Source organism: Pinus tabuliformis, chromosome 1_2, assembly GCF_031772625.1.
Source record: "Pinus tabuliformis cultivar Carrire ecotype Pingquan chromosome 1_2, CPIR1, whole genome shotgun sequence".
Lineage (NCBI taxonomy): Eukaryota > Viridiplantae > Streptophyta > Pinopsida > Pinales > Pinaceae > Pinus > Pinus tabuliformis.
In genome coordinates this window covers 1237733095-1237753093 of record NC_142298.1, presented here as the reverse complement: position 1 = coordinate 1237753093, position 19999 = coordinate 1237733095, and the positions used below count along the sequence as shown (strand labels likewise).

Here is a 19999-nt window from a genome sequence, read left to right as displayed (position 1 = left end):
AGTTTATCTTTATCACCTGTCATATGTTTTGAGCATCCACTATCGATGTACCATTGATTTTCCTGTCTTTCTGCATATAAGGCTATCCCACATCTTTCTGGTTGCAATTCTTTCTTTTTTCCATGTTTTGGGAACCAATGAAACTTGCTCCTTCTGAGTTGTTTGCCAAAACCTGCTCCTGCATTCAAAATCTTCATGACCGAAGTTGTTACAAATAGAACATTCTACTTCATTCTCAAGAGCAACAAAGTTATTGTAGGTCCTGTTCATGGTCCCAGTCATACTCATTTGTTTTTGAGCTTCTCTAGTCATGATTGTCTTGTAGGCAACACATTGAGCTGCTTTGTGACCAAAGTTATGACAAGAGAAACATTGGCCATTGAAGAAGCTTCTGCGATTATCAAATCTACCAACCAAATGATTGTAGTTTCTATCCATTCTTGAAGCAAATTGAAAATGATTTACCTGTGGTTGGTTGTAGCTTCTGTTCATCCTTGAAGTAGATTGCCCCTTATTTACCTAGTAGCCTTTGTTCATTCTTGAGGTAAATTGTCCCTGACTTACGTGGTGATCAACATTATGCTTTTGCTGAGGATTGTTAACCTGTTCACTTCTCCTTGCAGTTTCAAGATAACTTTTGGAAGTAGATGGCTTCTGTGCTTGAGTTGTTTCTTTGGTATACCCAAGACCTGTCTTGATTAGAGAAGAACGCTGCACTTTGATAATCTCATCTAAAGTTTCAGATCCTTTAGCAAATCTAAGATTAAGAGCTTTCGTTTTCTCAATGTCCTTTCTAAGCCCCACAATTTCACATTCTAACTTTTCATTGTGTTTCTCCATTTCAGCAAGTTGGGAAGTCAGAGTATCTATAATCATATTTTTCTCTTCTAAGCAAATTTTGAGTTTAGAAATTTCTTCATAAAGACTTTCTTCATCTATAGCATCCAAGAAATCATCATCTTCAAAAGCCTTCAAAAGTCTATAATCATTACCTTGTTCATCTTCATAGCTATTTGAAAGACCATCACTGTCTTCATGTGTGTAATAACTTTTCTTATTTACATTTTGTTTTCTGTTCCGTCTAATTGGTTCCTTACCTTTGTCAAGCTTATCTTTATGAGGACACTTGGTAGCGTAGTGACCGACTCTTCCACGAGCAAAACATTTGAAAGGGAGGTTACCTCTGAATCTTCCAGAACCCCGTTGAAGGTTCTTGACAAAATTTGACTCTTCCTCTTCTTCCGACATATGTCCTGAGTCATTATAATCTCCTTTTCCTGAGGCTTTGAATGTTGCTTTTCACCTGTCTGATAGTCCACCTTTTCTCATTTCGTAAGCAGTTAGGATTCCGTGCAGCTGTGACATGGTAAGGCTCTGTAGATTCTGCTTTTCTTCTATGGCAGAAACTTTTGAATCAAACTTAGGAGACAAAGATCTTAAAACTTTTTCAACCAAAACAACTTCTTTTATTTTTTCACCCAAGTTTTTCATACAATTAACAATCTCATCTATGCGAAGGAAATAGTTAGCCACTCTTTCATCATTGTACATTCTGAGATTTTCATACTGAATTCTAAGAGTTTGAAGTTTTGTTCGTTTTACCTCATCATCTCCTTCATAGCTCAGAACGATCTTGTCCCATATTTCTTTTGCGGTTTTGAGCTGCATAACCTTGACGAATTCTGATTGAGATAGACTCCCTAATAGGGTATTGACAGCCTTTGCATTTGTTTCATACTGCCTTTTACCAGCCGTATCTGTAGGAGTTGCTGAAGGAAATGTGTATCCTGTTTCCACAATATCCCAAACTTCTGTACCAAGAGATTGAAGATAGGTAGTGATTCTTACCTTCCAATAAACAAAGTTGCTCCCATCGAAAATTGGTGGCTTGATTGATGCTTCCTTTTCGTAGTTTCTCATGATGATAGATCTTCCTTCCAGCGATCAAGCTTCTCCTGAAGGACCTGCTCTGATACCAATTGTTGAAAATAATACTGAGAGGGGGGGTGAATTAGTATTATCAAATTCTTTTTCAATTTATTCAAAGATTTGTAGATCTGACTAATGAAACTTGCGTATACCTTCCAGACTTATAATTTAATTTATTTTTCAGATGTTGATCATTAATCTGTGTCAGAACCATATAACAGTAAGCAGGAACAGAAAAGTAGAGTAGACAGTCACACAAAAGAACACAAGATATAAGGTGGAAACCCAATGTGGGTGAAAACCACCTGCTGCAATATGTCTCTATCTTCTTTCAATTAGAAACCTCTTTTTAGAATGATTCTGTACTGGTGCAGTCTTATACCAGCACACAGGCTTCAACTTGTAGAAGGCTACAACCTTCTCTCGTTCTCCAGACTCTCTTGGAAGGGAGCTACAACCCCCTTAGCTCTTGTACTAGCTGAGGTACTAGTACGTAGGTGCTGACCTACAAAAGACTTCTCTTTTCTTCCAGGGACCACATTTCATAAATTTTCAGACTGGATCCATGAATATCAATCAAACATCAAATAGATCTGCAATCAACCAACTTCCTTGTACAAATACTGAATCAATAACTTCTCAGAACACAATACCAGTAACCAGACACCAATTCAAAACCTGGAACACTGCAGTAATAAACAAAAGCAGCTAAAACATATTTCAAGAAAAGTCCGCTACTTCACCAATAGAAATCTGCGTACATATGCATATATGTCAAAGCGAACCTGCGTGTATACGCAGTATTCACTTCCTTAACCTGCGGGCATCCGCGCTTTCGCTGTGTCGAACCTGTGGGTATACGCGCCTCTGTTGTGTCGATCTTGCGGAATACGTGCCTGTGCTGTGTCAAACCTGTGGGTATCCGCGCCTCTGCTGTGTCGATCCTGCGGAATACGCGCTTGCATTGTGTCAAACCCGCGTATATCCACGCCTTTGCTGTGTCGAACTTGCGGGTATACCCGCCTTCACTGTGTCAGACTTGCAGGTATAGATCTATAAATGATAATTTATCCCTTTTCTTAATCAGACTTCAATTATACCTAGATTATCAGATTTGTAGATCTAATCATGCGCCAAAGAGATCTCGACCTCTCAGTAGATCTTAACCATCTTGTAATGCTCAGGTTCCTCCTTGATTTAGGTCCAGCTATAACTCACCAACCGATCACCAGTGTTTCAGATCTTGCTCTTCTCAAGATATTCAACACATCAGTGCCGTCCAAGCCAAATGATCTCCTTTCCTTTTTATAGTCTAGGCTTTACCCAAACCATGGTCCAAAACCATAGAGATCCAATACTAGGGACCCAACAGCTGAGTTCAATACTTTAGATGCAAAACCATGGACCAAAACCATAGGTTCAAAAATATCGGACTAAATCCTATGGACCAACCATAAGATTTCCCACGTGTGCGCGCTTTTCTGTGCATGAAAGTGCGTGTACTGTACGTACGCACCTTTTGATCGGTACACCTGCGTATATGTACACACCTTTTGATTGGTGCACCTGCGTATGTACGCGACTTTGTGAAAAGGAACCTGCGGGTATCTCATTTTCTACCATTCTGAGAGCCTAAACTGTGATCTGCTATTTGAGTGAGTTGCCATCAAGGACATCACTTATGTCATCGAGCCAAACCTGTGCCAAACCTGTGTCATAATGCCAACATTTATTCATATTATTGACAATTTGTCAAGGTCGGCCAGCAAGCTAAACAAGCACTTTTACCCCCTAGCTCATCCTCAACGTTTCATTTAGATAGAGGAGACCTCAAGTCATTTGAGGAACACATCATCTCATGATCTCTCTCTCCATTTGTTTGGGTATGTCTTCTCACAAGGAGTACGTGGTGGAAAGAGAGATCTAAGGAGCCCTAGCCGCAACAAGAGAAGGAGCCCTAGCCGCGCAGAGGAGCCTTAGCCGCAACAAGGAGAGAAAGCCCTCGCTGCAGCAAAGAGCAAAGCCTAGCCGCAGCAAGGAGAGGTCAAGGGACAACGTGGAAGAAGGTTTTCTTTAGGAAAGTGTGGACAGGTCTGTTTGGAGGCCGTGTGCTGGACAGGAGTTAAGATTGGGTTGAGGGGTTGTTTTGTGGTCAAAATAGGTCCGAAGTTAGTTGTTTCTAGGGCCAAGTTTGTTGGGCAGTAGGCCGAGTTTAGAAGAGGGCAAGATATTGCTGTTTGAGGTGACTGTTTGGGCCTGTTGGAGGAGACCGCAGCTATAGCTAGCTGCTTTGCTAGGCTGCAAGCCATAGCAAGCAGCTAAGGTTGTTCCAAGGCAGCGTTGAGGTGAACAATTCTTGCAGGAGGCAACGTGGCATAAGGGAAGACTCTTCTAGGTGGGACCGCAACCCTAGAAGGGCTTAGTTTGCTGATAGCGTGGAGGGTTAAGGGCCGCATATGGTGCCCTAACTAGAATTGCAGGAGTAGCAAGTAAACAGTGGAGGACAACAACATTTTGTGGAGGAGTGTTGGGTCAAAGTGTTGACTGGATTGGATCGTTATTGTAGCAGCCTGTTGTTGCCATGTGGAGGATCTTCTGAGAAGTTGAAGGATCTTCCTAGGAGCAGAACCAATAGTGTAGTTTTTGGATTCATTGAGCTTAATGTTGAAGGCCAATGTTGGCTGGGTTTTTTCGAGCCATTTAGAGGAAGATTTACATCTTGTTTGACCAATATTGATTTCTCTGGTCAAGGCTTTACTGCTGCTATCATAAAATATCAGATTTGTATATTTGTACTATCTCTCTCTCTCTCTGTTGAAATATTGAAAAATATAAGAAGAATTGATCAAGGGTTCCCCACATTGGGGTTTGTTCCTCGTTGGTGCCACATCTTGTGTCCTCTTATCTTGGCTTGTCTTCTACTGTTTATGTTTATTTTCTATCTGCATTTTACTATCAGGTTGACGTGATTGCTAAACTAGATATTGATATTGGGCTAACAAGAAAATTGAAGTAAATTGCTCTTAAGCATAGAACATACCAAAAATTAATAGCTTTTGAATTCTGCTTCATTATTGGTCATGTTTGCATATCACCAGAGTTCTCCAAATGAGCTAACTTTTTCACTCCAAGCTGCAGCAGATCCTCAATTCTTGCTAGATCTATCTAATGCATGCCTGTAAAAGTATTCATGTTTATTCATGTTCGACATCATACTCTACTCATGTGCCCAAATAGTTCTTTTTTGACTGATGCTTTTTTAAAATCAATCTGAATGAATTCAGAAAACAAGATAAGAGCTCCCGTTGTTTCTTTCCCCTAGGAAAAACCGTAATTTGAATTATAGAAAGAAATTACATTTTGTAGATGCATATGCAAATTCTGAACATATTCATGACAAGTAGTCATCAATAAGAGATCCGAGTTCTGAAATGTTGTTACCTTGATCCACGCAGGGAGGTAACAACCAGAGATAACTATAATAAACAAAAATTGTGTAACCAAAGCTCTTCGAGAGATGATATATATATATATATATAACGAGTTCTGAAATGTTGTTACCTTGATCCACGCAGGGAGGTAACAACCAGAGATAACTATAATAAACAAAAATTGTGTAACCAAAGCTCTTCGAGAGATAATATATATATACATGAATAAACAAAAATAAAAAATCCTGTAAATTTATGCCTGAAAGTCCATAAATGACCGGTGATAATACTGATAATGAGCACCATCGAGCTATTCTTGAATAATCAGAGTGTCCGGCTTCCGGAGCGCAGCTTCTTTGGAAAGGCCATCAACTACTGTGTTCCGCTCCCTGAAAATATGATTACAAGTGAATGTGTCAAAATATGCAATCAGTCTTGGGGCCTCCTCCAGAATGTGACTTAGAGTGTATGCAGAGCATCTTGTATTTCTATTTAACCAGTTACAAACAATTTTGGAGTCTCCAAATAGTTGTAGGCCTCTGCAGTTTTTCTCCAATGCAAATTGTATAAGATATTTTGCTGTTGATAGGTCTGCATAATTATTGGTGCCTCTCCTGAGTCCTATTAGCAAACTAAATGAGTGATGTGCAAAATGCCCCCCCCCCCCATAGCCATTGTCCTGTGCAGCCTTGTCAAAATATGCCCACGGTTTACTATCATCAATTTGTTCGAGAGTAATTACACGGGGTCGATGGGGAGGAGGTTCATCGGGGATGAGGGCGTAATCAGCGAGTACTTTAGCCGCTATGATAGGCCAACGAGGGGTGAGGTTCTAGAAAATGAGGGTGTTCCGGGCGATCCAAATAGCCCAACAAGTCAGGATCAGGAGAATGCGTTGCTTGGTAGAGGTAGAGGAGGAAAACTAGGAGTACCAAGCATCGATAACAGATGCAGCTGTCCAAGAGCTAGAAGTGGCAACTATCGGGATGACTAATTCCCATAGCCTACGAGCTTCTAGACATTCTAGGAAGAGTTGTAAAACGGATTCATTGTCTCCTTTGCATATGTAACACCAGTGTGGCCCATATTGCGCCCTCTTGATGAGATTGTCTCCAGTAGGAATTTTATTCTATAAGATGCACCACATAAGTAATCTGGAGCATGGGGGAGCCTTCAGCTTCCAGAGATGTTGCCACCAGTCTTCTAGATTTTGTGGCTTCCTCGACTCTGCTAGTACAAGGTAACCTACTTTTGGAGTGTATATACCAGATTCTGAGAAGGCCCAAACAATCTCATCTTCATCATCAGATATGCGGATATGGGCTTCAGAGAGTGCCTAAGTGTACTCCTCCCACAGATTGTGCCAATGTGGGGGGATGTTAAGCTGATGTGCCGATCTCCAAGCCTGATGTAGGATGGAGGTGTTCTCCCTATCAACAATATGAGCAATGTGAGTGACATTCTGATCATGAAGCAGCTGTATGAGATTAGCAGGAAGGTTGTGAGAATTCCCACACCCAATCCACGGGTCGATACCAACCCGAACTTTGAGTCCTGAATGAATTCGCCAGGTGAGACCAGCCCTGATGGGTCCCAGGGCCTTGATTACAACCTTCCAAATTGTCGAAATCCTGGATGGATGCCTGGTAGGACTCCTGATCCAGTCCAGAGTCTGTAGAGGGGCGATATATTTAGATATTGAAACCTTGGCCCAGAGACTATCACTTGTGAGCAGGTGCCAACAGAGTTTTGTAGCAAGAGCAGTAGAGAAATCCTCGAGTTTTTTGAGTCCCCAACCTCCCCATTTTTTGGGCAAATTCAAAGCTTCCCATTTTACCCAAGCAAAAATCCTACCAGGCTGGCTACCTTTCCAAAAGAATTTGCAACAAAGGGATTGGATTCCAGTAAGGATTCCACTAGGTGTCCAGGCTAGGGACATCTAGTACTCAGGAGTAGCTTCCAAAACACTCTTAATGAGAGTGAGGCAACCAGCACGAGAGAGATATTTGAGATACCAAATACTGAGCCTTTTTTCCAATTTAGCAATGAGCCAAACCCAATCAACAATTATGTAGCCCAAAGGCTTTAACTTATACCCCAGATATTTAAGACCTTCAGTAAGACTCAACAGAGTGAATCTAAATCGTTGGAGAGCAAAGTGTATCTCATGCTGTGTGCATGCAGTTGCGGTCAACGTAGATTTGTGCTCATTTAGTTCCATACCAGTTGACATGAATAATGAGAAAATGGATCTGATGACAGTCAGATCACCAATACTTCCATTCAGAAAAATTAGAATATCATCCACAAAGAGTAGATGTGTGAGTCGACAATCATTAGTGATCTTGATGCCTTGAAGTCTGCCACCTCTGAACTCCACCATTATATTCCGGCTGAGACCTTCCATGACAAGAAGAAAGAGAAGGGGAGAAAGAGGGCAGCCTTGTCTAAATCCCCGCTCCGAGAGAAAAAACAGGGATGCACTACCATTGACCAGGACACTATAAGATATGTTAGAGATACAACCCATGATCCATTTAATGAAATTATAGGGGAACCCGGATGAGTTAGAAGCATTCTGATATATGGCCAATTTACTCGGTCAAAAGCTTTAGATAAATCCACTTTAAGAATCATGTCTTTCCCTTTCCTGGTATGGAGCGAGTGCAGTACTTCCTGGGCAGTACCAACAGCTTCATGAATTTGTCGATCTTGTAGGAAGGCAAATTGCTTTGGAGAGATGTGCTTGGAAAGAACGGATCTCAACCGGTTAGCAATGATTTTGGCAATAATATTGTATAGGTAGTTGCAGAGATAGATAGGGCGATACTTATCAAAAGAGTAGGGGTTGTCGGCCTTAGGGATAAGGGCAATAAAGGTCGAGGTGATGGAAGGCTCAATTCTACCATTGATTTTGGAGTCCTCAATAACATGCAGCAGATCTCTACCCAGGACATCAAAGAAGGCCAAGAAGAACTCAATAGTCCAGCCATTTGGGCCAGGGCTTTTGTCCTTCTTGAACTACTTCAATGTGGCCTCCAGTTCATCTAAGGTGACCTCCTTGGATAGATCCTCTTCCTCATCTTGTTCCATGAACCGTGGGAAGTTCTGGGCCACCCTAATAATATTAGCAAGATTTGCATCACGAGGGGCCTTGAAAGCTCTCTTGAAGTGAGAAGATGCAAGAGAGGCTAACTGTGGAAAAGTATTTGCAGTAGATCCATCTTCATTCGGGCGTTGCCAAATAGTATTATTTCTGCCATTTGCAAACTTATGGTAGAATTTAGTGTTAGCATCCTCTTCTTGCAACCATATCGCCCTGCTCCTTAGTCGCCAGACTTCCTCACGGGCTTTAAGAATGTTATCTTTTGTGGAATATAGGGATGTTATCCTGTCCTTATGTTTAGCAGAGGTGAAAATACCCCCCTGATAATTTTCGAAAAGCAACAAATCATTTTTGATCTGTCTCAGAGATAGGTCTTCCTGTCTTCTCTTATGGTGTGCCCATTGCTTGGACAATCGCTTCAGTGATGAAAGGTTGCGCATGAATCCCTTAGTATAATTGCCCTCGACACCCGGAGGATTGGCTTTCCAGAAGTTTGAGACCATGCTGATGTAGGAAGCTTCTTTGAGCCAAGCTAAACAGAACTTGAAAGGTCCATTGGGCTTTGCTCTTCCTCCATCGATTTCCATATAGATGCGAAGGTGATCAGAGATCTACGACTGAGCCCCAAGTCAAGTAAGCTTTCTTTGACAAGGAAACGATCCAATCTACGAGCAAGGCTGTGAGGATTGGCTTTCCAGAAGTTTGGGACCATGCTGATGTAGGAAGCTTCTTTGAGCCAAGTTGAACAAAACTTCAAAGGTCCATTGGGCTTTGCTCTTCCTCCATCGATTTCCATATAGATGGGAAGGTGATTAGAGATCTAAGACTGAGCCCCAAGTCAAGTAAGCTTTCTTTGACAAGGAAACGATCCAATCTACGAGCAAGGCTGTCCTCCCCAGTCCGATTATTTCTCCAGGTAGCTTGGATCTTGGTCGAGGGAATGTCAATTAGTTGGTGAGAATCCATGGTGAAAGAAAAATAATCCGAGAGTATATCTCTGTGGGCACGGTGGCCTCAGGACTCCGAGTGTCCAATATAAAAATTAAGATCACCACCCAGAATCAGGTGGTCAGTTGAGAAAGAATCTTACCCAAGAAGGTTATCCCAAAATTCCGGTTGGTTGTGGCATGGCCCGTAGATATTAAAAATTCTAAAATTCATGCCAAGGTCTGCTGAAAAGATGTCTGCTCCAATATGTCCAGCCCCACCCCAACAATTGATCAATTTAATTGACCGAGCATTAAATCCGAAGGATATACCTCCAGATCTCCGTTGTGCATCAAGACCAATGAACTTCCACCCCGGGAGCATGTTCTCCAGGAGTCTAGAAATGTTAGCGGCGGGGCCAAGAGTCTCTTGCAGGAAAATGATATCAAGACGGTCGGATTGAACTAACCGATGGAGTGCCAGTTTTTTCTCAGGCCTAGCGAGCCCACGATAGTTGTATGAGAGAATCTTCATGGAGGGGGCTCCGAGGGGGTGTCTCTAGCTCTAAGGACCCCAGGGATAGTGGACTGTTTACCAACAGCAATTTCATCGCCCGCTTGAGATTGTGCTTTGGAGAAAGAAGAGGGGCGGCCTCGGTGGAGCTTCTGCGAAGGGGGGGGGCGGGAGATAATATCCAGGCCAATGTAATCCACCACTTGTCTCTTGGCCTTCGAACGGGTCAAATACCCCGTCGAAACAGGGATGATGGCGGAAGAAGAGGGAGGGCAAGGGGGAGAGGATGGTAGAGTGGGGGGGTGAGAGTGATGATAGGGAGAGAGGGGGAGATGTCACAAGAGACCTGGGCAGGGGGAGAGGATGAAACCGGCCCATGACCCAAATTTATTGAGAAACCAGAAGACAAAAAATTACTAACAAAAGTGCAGCAGTGAGAGGAAGATGTAAGAGGGGTGCTCATACTTGAGTTGAAGGAATCACCAGAGGCACACTGAACAGGATCTGATGACGGCCTTCCATGCTTCTTCTGAGAGGACTTTGCAGGAGGAGCAGTCGTAGCCGGAGGGGCTGAGTGAGTTTTAGACCTTCTGACAGGCGAAACGATGTGCCGAGGCAATTCCTCAGAGGGCTGTGGCTGTTCCACTTGGTCAAAACCTTCTCTGTTTAATTGCTCCTGCCTCTGATCTTCCCTGGAAGAACCACCATTAAGGGGGCAATCTTTGAACACATGCCTGACTCTGTGACACCTCCGGCATCTGAACTCGTAGTCCAGGATCTGTCGTCTAGTAATACTCCTCCACTGAATATTAATATGCTCCAGAACACCATCTGAAAGGTCCATATGGACAAGGATCTGAGCATATGCCATACGCCCTGAAGTTAGGAAAGAGGCATCATATGTGAGATAATTTCCAAGCGCGTTCGCTATCCTCCTGAAGATGTCCTCCGTCCAGAAGTGAAATGGGAGCCCTGGGAGGCGAACCCAGATAGGTCCGACGTCCACTCGTTCTAGTTCAGGATCGAATAACAGAGTCCACCTCTGAAGCAGTGCAAGGGGCTTGGTCGATGTGCCAGATTGTCGAAAGGACCCAATTGGTGTGTGCCAAGCAACTGAAGCGCATCGCAAACCAACCTTTTACAAAAGTCTGTACTCTGGGGGGTTCGCTGAGATGGTGTCCCCAAACCTCCATGGTCCATTTTTGCAGGCGTTCCACACTGTATTGTCTGCCTCTGACCTGACCCACCAGGACACACTCCAACGACTCCATTGACTCCAGTAATGGGGTATCCTCAGAGAATTTCAAGAAGACCTCCCAGTTCTTGAGCTTGAAGCTCCGCTTCTTCTTAGTCGCCTCTTTTAACCTGGAGGTCGCTGCAGCAGGTAGGGCCGAAGCCTGTTGAGTCGGAGAAGATGAAACCCTAGTAGGGTTAGACGGATTGGATGCAAAAAACCCTGGAATGGAGCCGATGCCAGTGAAATTGCCTTGCAAGGGGGCTGTCGGGGTAAGAAAAGTGGAACAGGTGGATGCCAAAGAGGCTGAGGTCGAGGGGGGATCAGGCAAGGGTTTGTCGGAGCCAGACGAGGAGGGGCACGATGCAGTGGCTGCACCTAGGGTTAGACCAACAAGGGCAGCCTGAGGCACAACAAATGCCAAGGTGCCGAAAGGAATAGGCTACGAGACAAGCTCCGGGTCGACAGGGGTGTCTTCGGGTAATGAGACAGACTTGAACCGAGGGCTAGAAATGGGAGGAAGTGCACCAATTTCCTTGGTGAGCTCGTTTTCAAATGAGAAAAAACCTTCGAGGGTGGTCCTGGCCTCATCCAAATGGGCTCTCCTTTTGACGGGTCAGCTGAATAGTCTAGGTTATCCTCCATAACTGTCACAACCTTTAGCTGACAGCTGCGTGCAGAAACCAAAGTATGAACGGTGGAAGGTTGAACGGCGAAGGGTAAAACCGTCCAGGTCAATGCGCTACCGGAAACTGCTATGGTTAGAGAAAGACATGGGAAGGGAACAGCTGGGAAAGGGGCAGGTAGGCGGTCAGTCGACGGCAGCGAAGGTTAATAAAGCAGTTACGGGGGCAGGCGCTGAGCAAGGTCTGCTAGACCAGTACGCCACGGTGAAAACCAGATCAGGAACCCTAGCTCCATCGCTCAAGTCCCTCTCCCCAAGCTCTTGAAGTTGATCTCCGGTGCCATCAAGAGCTCCAGTTGTTGTTCAATCCAATTCAAAATTTTCTTACTTGAAGATGACATTATTTATGTTGATCCACATGGGTTCTCAAGATAAATTTAGAAAGAGATATACACATTGGTTTTTCACAAATATGACATGGATAAGTAAATCAAAGTTGGTTTAGGTCAGATTTTGTCATTGCAAACTGTCACAAATTCTATTTCCATGCAAGCTTACTGTTTTTAGAGTTGAGGTCATTGAAATACTTCTACATGGGTTCTGACATTATTTTTTTTTTGTTGTATTCTGGGACAGTTCAAGAATTTCTCTCAGCGGCTTGAAGAGGTTGATATTGATGTATTCCGAAGTCTAGCACCTGTGAAATTTGAGCCAACTCAAGGAACATCATTTTTCCAAGAAAACCTTCTACAATGGCGGGTATTGCTCTATTCATTTTTAAGATGATGTACATTTGCAGTGTGTTTTAGTACAATTGGTATCTGTCTCTTTCTTTAAATTTCATTTAGTGAAATGGCATTTTTATTGCAATGGTGTAAAATAATTTTGAGGTTGTTTTTGTTATCAATTGCGCCTTGCAGAAAATTAAGTCAAAGGTCATTGCTGTTAGTTTTTGTAGCTCGGACTGGTATTTCCATAAGGGTGTCTGCTCACCAAAATCATCATTAAATGTCTCCTATGCTTTTCCCAGAAGTTCACTTTATTAATTAATTAATAAAGTGAATGTTTTTTTTATTAAAGTGACTTTTAATTAATAAAGTGACTAAAGTGGGTCACTTAATGATTTAATTAAATGAAAGCCATTGGTCTCACAGTTAGATCTGAACTATTGAAAATTAGGTTTTTGGCTCATGTCAAAGTTGTAAAAGAAAGAGAAAAAATGACAAAGACACACAAAGAACATTTATTTGACTAGTCATGTGAGTAAAGGAGAAAATCAGAGATCTGATTTTCCGCCATTGGCGAGGAGTTTTAATAGTAGTTCAGCAAGGAGAAGTTGACCAGTTGACAACAAGGAGAAGAACAACTGTACAACTCAGCAAAGCATGCAGTACAATTGGCTGTACAGATTCTGTACAACCATACAAATAACATAGTAGGTTGTATGGATTTGGTACAGCCATACAGATTGCAGAGCAGGCTGCACGTTTGGTCTAGATCAGCTTTGGTTTTTGTGCAAACTGAAATTTTTCCAGATTTTCTATTCGTTTGTTAATTTCTTAGAGTCATTTTCACTGTAAAGGAAGGAGCTCTCGTAAGTTCTGAAGATATTTTGAATGAAGAACTGATCTAGAAGAGCAGAAATAATTGTGCACTGTGCTTAATTGCTTTTCTCATATTTGCTTCCTGTAAGAGTTAATGTTAATTTTAGGTATGTTCTATGTTTAGAGCAATTTATTTCAATTTTCACAGTTAGATCAATATATTTTCTAGGTTAGCAATCACATCAGCATAATTGTAAATTGTAGATAGAACATAAACATAAATCGCAGAAGACAAGCCAAAACAAGAGGACACAAAATGTGGCGCTAGCTAGGGACAAACCCCAATGTGGGGAAACCCTTGATCAATTCTCCATATATGTTTTTTAATAGTTCAGCAGAGAGATAGAGAGAGATAGTACATATAGAACAGAAATCAACACTTTGACTTATCTAAATAAGAGCATAGATCATCTCTAAGAAGATGATACATGAGGTAGCTGAACTCAGATGAAGACATGCTACTTCCACTGATTCTCCAAGGTGACTTCATCACCATGCTGCACCTATCATTGCGCTGCATCTCATCATCATGCTGCACCTCACTGTGCTGCACCATGTTGCACCCATTATCACTATGTTGCATCTCATCATGCTTCACTAATCATCACTGTACCCATCACTGTACTGCTGCACTATGCTGCACCCAAATGCATGCTGCAATACCTCATCATCCTGCTGCTGTATACATTCTCGTTGCTGCTATAGGTCCATCATTAACATGCTGTCCCATTGCTGCTCCAATGTCCAGCAACACTGATCTACACCATGCTGCACCATCATATGCTGCACTGTACATCATGCTATGCATTGCTGCTCCTATGTGCACTATGCTGCACTGTACAACATGTACTCATAGCTGCTCCTATGTGCACTATACATCCTGGTATGCTGCTCCAAGTCTGTATAGGATTAGGGCTGACTGCATCAAAGCTTTGACCCAACACGTTGCTGCAATACTGCTGTTCCTGGTTAGGGCATGATCACGTTGAAACAATCCTTGTCAACCCACACAAACAGCCTCCAAATAACTGCGGCCTAATCAAGGTATAAAGTGCTGCCTCCATATGCTGTTGTTCTGAGCATATGGAAGTCTCTCAAGCCTACACGCAACCTTGTGTTGGAGTGGCTAGCCCGGCAGCCTACCTCAGATCTCTGCAGCACCCTAACAGCCCTCCAAAACAGTCATACCTTACCTCTTTCTGCCCTCACAGACCTGCGTGCTCCCTTCTTCAAACTCGGCTTGGATGTAGCATAGAACAACCCTCCACGCAGTCACCAAGAGGCTCTGACAACCATAAGACACCCACGTTGTCCCTACCTTCTTTGTTGGTTAGGGCATCCTTTAGACATCAAGTCAGGGAGCCTCTTTACTGCAGTTAGGGTATCTCTTTTCCAACGTCTAAGGGTTGTCTCAAACAGTGTATAGATTAGGGCATCTAGGGTATGATAAGATTGCGTTTAGGGACAACTGTTAGGCCTCCTTCACCGTGCTAGATCTCCCTTTGAACTGCAACCAAACATGCACAAGACCTATGGCTAGGGCATCCTTCTTTTACTGCGAATAGGGTCTCCTTCTAGACCTACATTTAGGACTTCCTCTTCTTAGACTTTTCTTCCACTAAAACCCAAAACAAGTGGAGAGAGAAATCAAGACTGAAGTGTGTGCTAAATGACTATCAAGTCACTTCCTTTTATACTAAAATGTTGAGCACACGTGGGTTATTTGGTTGCTGGCCGACCTTGACGAATTGTCACATAACACAAATAAATTCATATCTCCATGAATAATTATCGGAATCGGATGATCTTCAGATCAATCCTACACTTCTCGATGAGAGGAATCCAAGAAAAATATCAGCTACCATAAATAAGATGACCCACATGGAGTTTGGCCCTAGTTGCCAATTTTAACAGTTAGCAAGAAACTAGATTTGATTTGTTTGTTTAGATAGTTGATTTGAGGATAATCTAACATGGTATAAGAGCTTTTTCTCTTAGAGAAAAACAAATCTATTGTTTTCCAGGTCTCTTCAGCAAGCTTGAGAGACAGAGCTCAGGATAGCCTTGCCAGTAACTACTGTGAAAGTTGAAGATTGATTTGATGGTGTTTCAGATTTCTTGCATGGAAGGCAATAATATTAGTGATCTTGAAGGAGCAAGACTTCTGGGAAGTCATGTACAACCCCCCTCCAACTCTAATGTAGACCTCAAGGAGCATACAAAGAGTAGCAACAATATACCTTGCAGTGTAGGAAGTGTGGGATAAGGACATAAAGGCACAAAAGGTGATCCTTGCAGCTATTAAGGATCATTTGATTCCTCGTTTGCAGAAAAATTGAGATCTAAAGGAGATGTTTGATGCCTCGGTATTGCTTTTTCAAAGCGATAACATGAGTATGAAAGTATTCTCAAAATTAAGCTCAGAGAGTGCTCCCCTGCAACATAGGAATGTTGCTTCAAATTGGTTCACCAAGGCTTGGGAACCATTCATCATGGGCATCTATGCCCGAGAACATCTTCCCAAGTGGGAGAGACTTTGGGATGATTGCATCCAAGAGGAGACTCGTAAAGAGTCCAGGACTAGCAAGTCGGGAGAAGGAGCAACAAATGAAAACTTCTCCCTAGTCAGCAAGACGAAGAAGACTAAAGGGAGAGTTTCCATCAAGAAGGGTGACACTGATGGAAAGGGTCAATAGTCTAGGTAGAAGAGAGATATGAGCAAAACGATCAGATGCTATATTTGCCATAAGAATGGCCATTTTACTTCTTAATATCCACAAAAGAATAAGGGTAAGGGGAAGTCGCAAATATTTGCAGTGACAATAGAGACACAGTTGAGCGAGCTTGCTTCCAATATCGAGAGTGACTTTTTACTTGTCTTGCCTTTCTACCAACATTATTGCTAGAAGCACCTGGTACTTGGATAGTGGCACCTCCCACCACATGGCAAAGGCTAGAGATATATTTAGTAGTTTTGCAAAGGATGACTCATGGATCCATATTGAGCTTGGCGATGATGGCAAGTATGCAGTGAGGGGACAATAGACAATTTAGTTCTAGCCTGAGTTAGGAGGGTACTCTGTACTTGGCCAAAAGAAGAACCTTTTGTCCATGTTATTCATGGAGGGAATTGATTATGAGGTCAACTTCTGGAGGGGGCAAGTGTTTCATCTGCCTTGAGGGAGCTAGTCCAAGACTGCAATGAGGATTGTGTTGATTTCTGAAGAGTCCTCTAATCTGATAATTGTTTCTTATGATTCTTTATTAGATTGATCTTTTCTTGCATTTATTGTGCATGATAAAATAGTTACATAGGGAACTTCAACAATAAATAATATGCCAATAGGATCATAAAGAGACAACCACACAAGCACATAATAGTTTACTCTTGGAAAATCCACATGGGGGGGGAGAAACCCAACAACCATTTCCTTCGAATAAATTCATTACTTCAACAGAGATATATCTAAGTCAAATACTAGGTCAAACTTGGTCTATCCTCCTAGTCAAGTCATAGATGCGCTTAATAAAATTTTGTATGGTCTGCTCTCTTACGGCAGAACTTCGGTCTCTCTTCTCATCATAATATTTCAGTTTTGCAGCTTTGTTGCTGTTTGGAAACTTGACCCTTCAACAAAATGATAATCATGAGGATAGATCTTCAGGAGTTCGATTCTTCAACATAATGTCAACCTCATAGATTTGACCTTCAATATATAGATAGATCCATCCTTCAATACAAAGATACTCATCCTTCTTTCTTGTCTCCATCGCAAAAGATATCAAGTCTTGATGTTGTGATTTGAATTGCCATTGGAGGAGGTCAATCACTCGTATATATCTTTGTTGGACAACCTCTATACCTCCACACTTGTGACTGTTTCTCTATGGTGTAGACCTCTTTCTTCTTCGCTTGTGAGAGCTCCTTAAATGCTTGAGTGAGGGGCCTTATAGGCCTGCTTAGATTTCCCAACCAATGATATTATGTCACTGTAATGATAATGCTGCTGTGATTGTAGGAAGAGGCTTGTTCCTCGTTTTCTGCGTTAATTTTAGAGCTATGAATGCGTTATATTGGAGTGGAGTATGACCCTTATATATAGGTGTTTTCTCCTTCTTTTAGGCTGACTAGATAACTTGTTTGTAGGCTGACTTGAGGACTGTTCTTATGCTTCGGATTTCTTGTTCTTGGGATGTCGTAGCTTGGAGGATGCTTGTGACTTTGCTTGGAGATATTCTCTTGACCATAATACATATGCATGTAAGGTATACCATGCCCTTAAGGTCTTCAACTTATTCTTTTGACTATTTGACTCACATATAGCACTTTAAATAGTGCTAGACCTATTTCAATGAGCAAGAAACTCATTGACTTATATTATAAAAGTAATATTTCTTTTCTTGAATAAATACAAATATCAAAAGTACATTTATGAAGACCGAACCTAGTTACATTTCCTTCAACACTCCCTCTTAACTAGGGAGGTATTCATATAATCTTCCAAGGTGTTTGGTTATTATCAATCTTGAAGAATTCACATAAGAGAAACTGGATTAACAATCCATCTGTTCTAGCATCATATCGATCAGCATTGTCATAGTGCAAGTCCTTGACTTAACAACTCCATCTCTTTACGAGACCATGAGCTACAATGCTGTCGAGACCAATGATTTATAGACACCTTCATCATTGTCTCTCAAGGTACATATTGACCCGGGTGTTCTTCGAGTATGACCTTTTAGGACTATTCTTATCTTGGGTTCCTAATCCTAAAAAAATATCGATTCTCTTGCCTACTCTTGTCTTGGATGCCCTACACATCCTCAAAGAGTATCAGATGCCAGATGATTACCTAATATTCCCATTCTCTCTTCCCAAGTGAAGACAAGGATTTTGTGTCTATCTTGTGTCTACATTTCCATTCATGGCCTTCATCTAGACTTACGGCTGTTAGTCATGGTCTAGTGCATGACCCATGAAATGGAAAACACAATTGTCACTCCTTTGTAATCAGGGGTGATCCAAATCTCCCTCTTGATCATGGACCTGTTAGAGCTCCCTCTTAACTAGGGACTCTTTCATTCATCAACAACTTCTTCTTCGGGTGTCCTTTAGCTGCTTGATCTTCTTCCTTTCTTTGATGTCATGAAGTCTTTGTTCAGACTTCTTCTAGGTAGGGCACCATCCATCGATCACTTTCATCCCTGGTTTTTCATGTCATGCTTCCTTCGTGGAAAGTGGCTTTCTTGTCATTCATCAGGTTTTCTTGTCATCTTGGCTACTCCTTTGTCATCTTGCCCGTGCTTCAAAATATTCTTCTCATGAATGCTTCATTGTACTTGATTGTTTACATGCTTTGACCTAGTAGCCCATCATGACTTCATCCTGATATTGCTTCAACATTGCTTTTTCTTTGGTGGATGGCTTCTTCATCAGGACATCTCTGTAGAGTAGAATAAGTTATCTGCACCCTTTATATCTCCAAGGCCTTCATAGGTGTCAAGGGTCCTTTCTTCCTTTATCAGAGTTGTCTTGCGTTCTTTTGGGAGATATCTTCAAAGTATTTTGTCAGATAGTGATCCTCGGTGATCATGGTGTTCTTCCACATGCTTGATCTCTTTCTTCATTTGCTTCTTATCAGATAGATAGGTCAACTATCTAATGCTTCTTGCGAGAGCATTCCTTCATTGCTTGCTTCTTGGACTTGTCAACATTTCTTCTTGCTTCTTAATCAGCAATCTTATACTCCTTATGCGAGCATATTCTTTTGTTGACCTTCATTGCATTGTGGTACATTCCCTCGAGCATGTTCTTGGTGAAAGAGATTCTTTCATGCTTGATCATGTTATAGAACTATCCCATGACTCAATAATATCCAAATGATGACATGACTAAGCTTTGATGCATACATACCTCATCTTGATTCGCCTTTGATCGTCTTTGCTTCATTTGATTGTCCTTGGTGTGGCCCTTCTTGCTTCATCCTAGTTTGCCTGCATATCATCCTTTTCTTGAATCCCATGAATGAGATTCCCAATGAGACATCTACTTGGGTTTATGAACCTTCTTTTGAAGATTCCATCACAAGATCTTAAAGATCCTTGCCTTGCAAATGTTTCTTTTCCTTTTGATGATGGAGCTCTTCTAAGATTCATGATCAATTTTCCTTTCATCGTGGATGAGGTCCTATACTAGGTATGCCTCTTCTATATGAATATCTTGAGCTATATCTGCCATGCTCCTATATTCTAGAAGATATTTCTACCTATTCATTTTTATTCTTATTATAAATGCTACATCTTCATGAGTATCTAGAACTCTATATACATCATGCTTCTTGATTCTAGAGGATGTTTCTAGTCATGCAATTTTATTCTATTCCTTTATGCTCCTATACTACTCAAAAATTTGAAAGTAGTCTAGAAGTAAAGAGTTTGACCTAGTCATAGTAGAGATCAGGAGGATCTTCCTTCTTTTGCTTCTCTCCTTCTTTTTTCACTTCTTGAGTTATGTGAGCTTCTTCCTGCTTTCTTTTGTTCTTGTTGTCCTTTATAAGCTTAGGACAATTCCTTCTGTAGTGTCCATATTCTTGGCATCCAAAACATTGGATTTTGGACATATCTTTGTTG

At 41.8% G+C, this 19999-nt stretch overlaps 1 protein-coding gene across 1 annotated transcript in view; it reads left to right on the top strand.

The window, feature by feature from the left end:
• Positions 1–19999, top strand: part of LOC149210713 (uncharacterized) — a 294028-nt gene that overhangs the window by 58013 nt on the left and 216016 nt on the right. Inside the window, 1 exon segment of the mRNA XM_089396762.1 lies at positions 12402–12524. Within this exon segment, the coding sequence (XP_089252888.1) occupies positions 12402–12524 (123 nt within the window).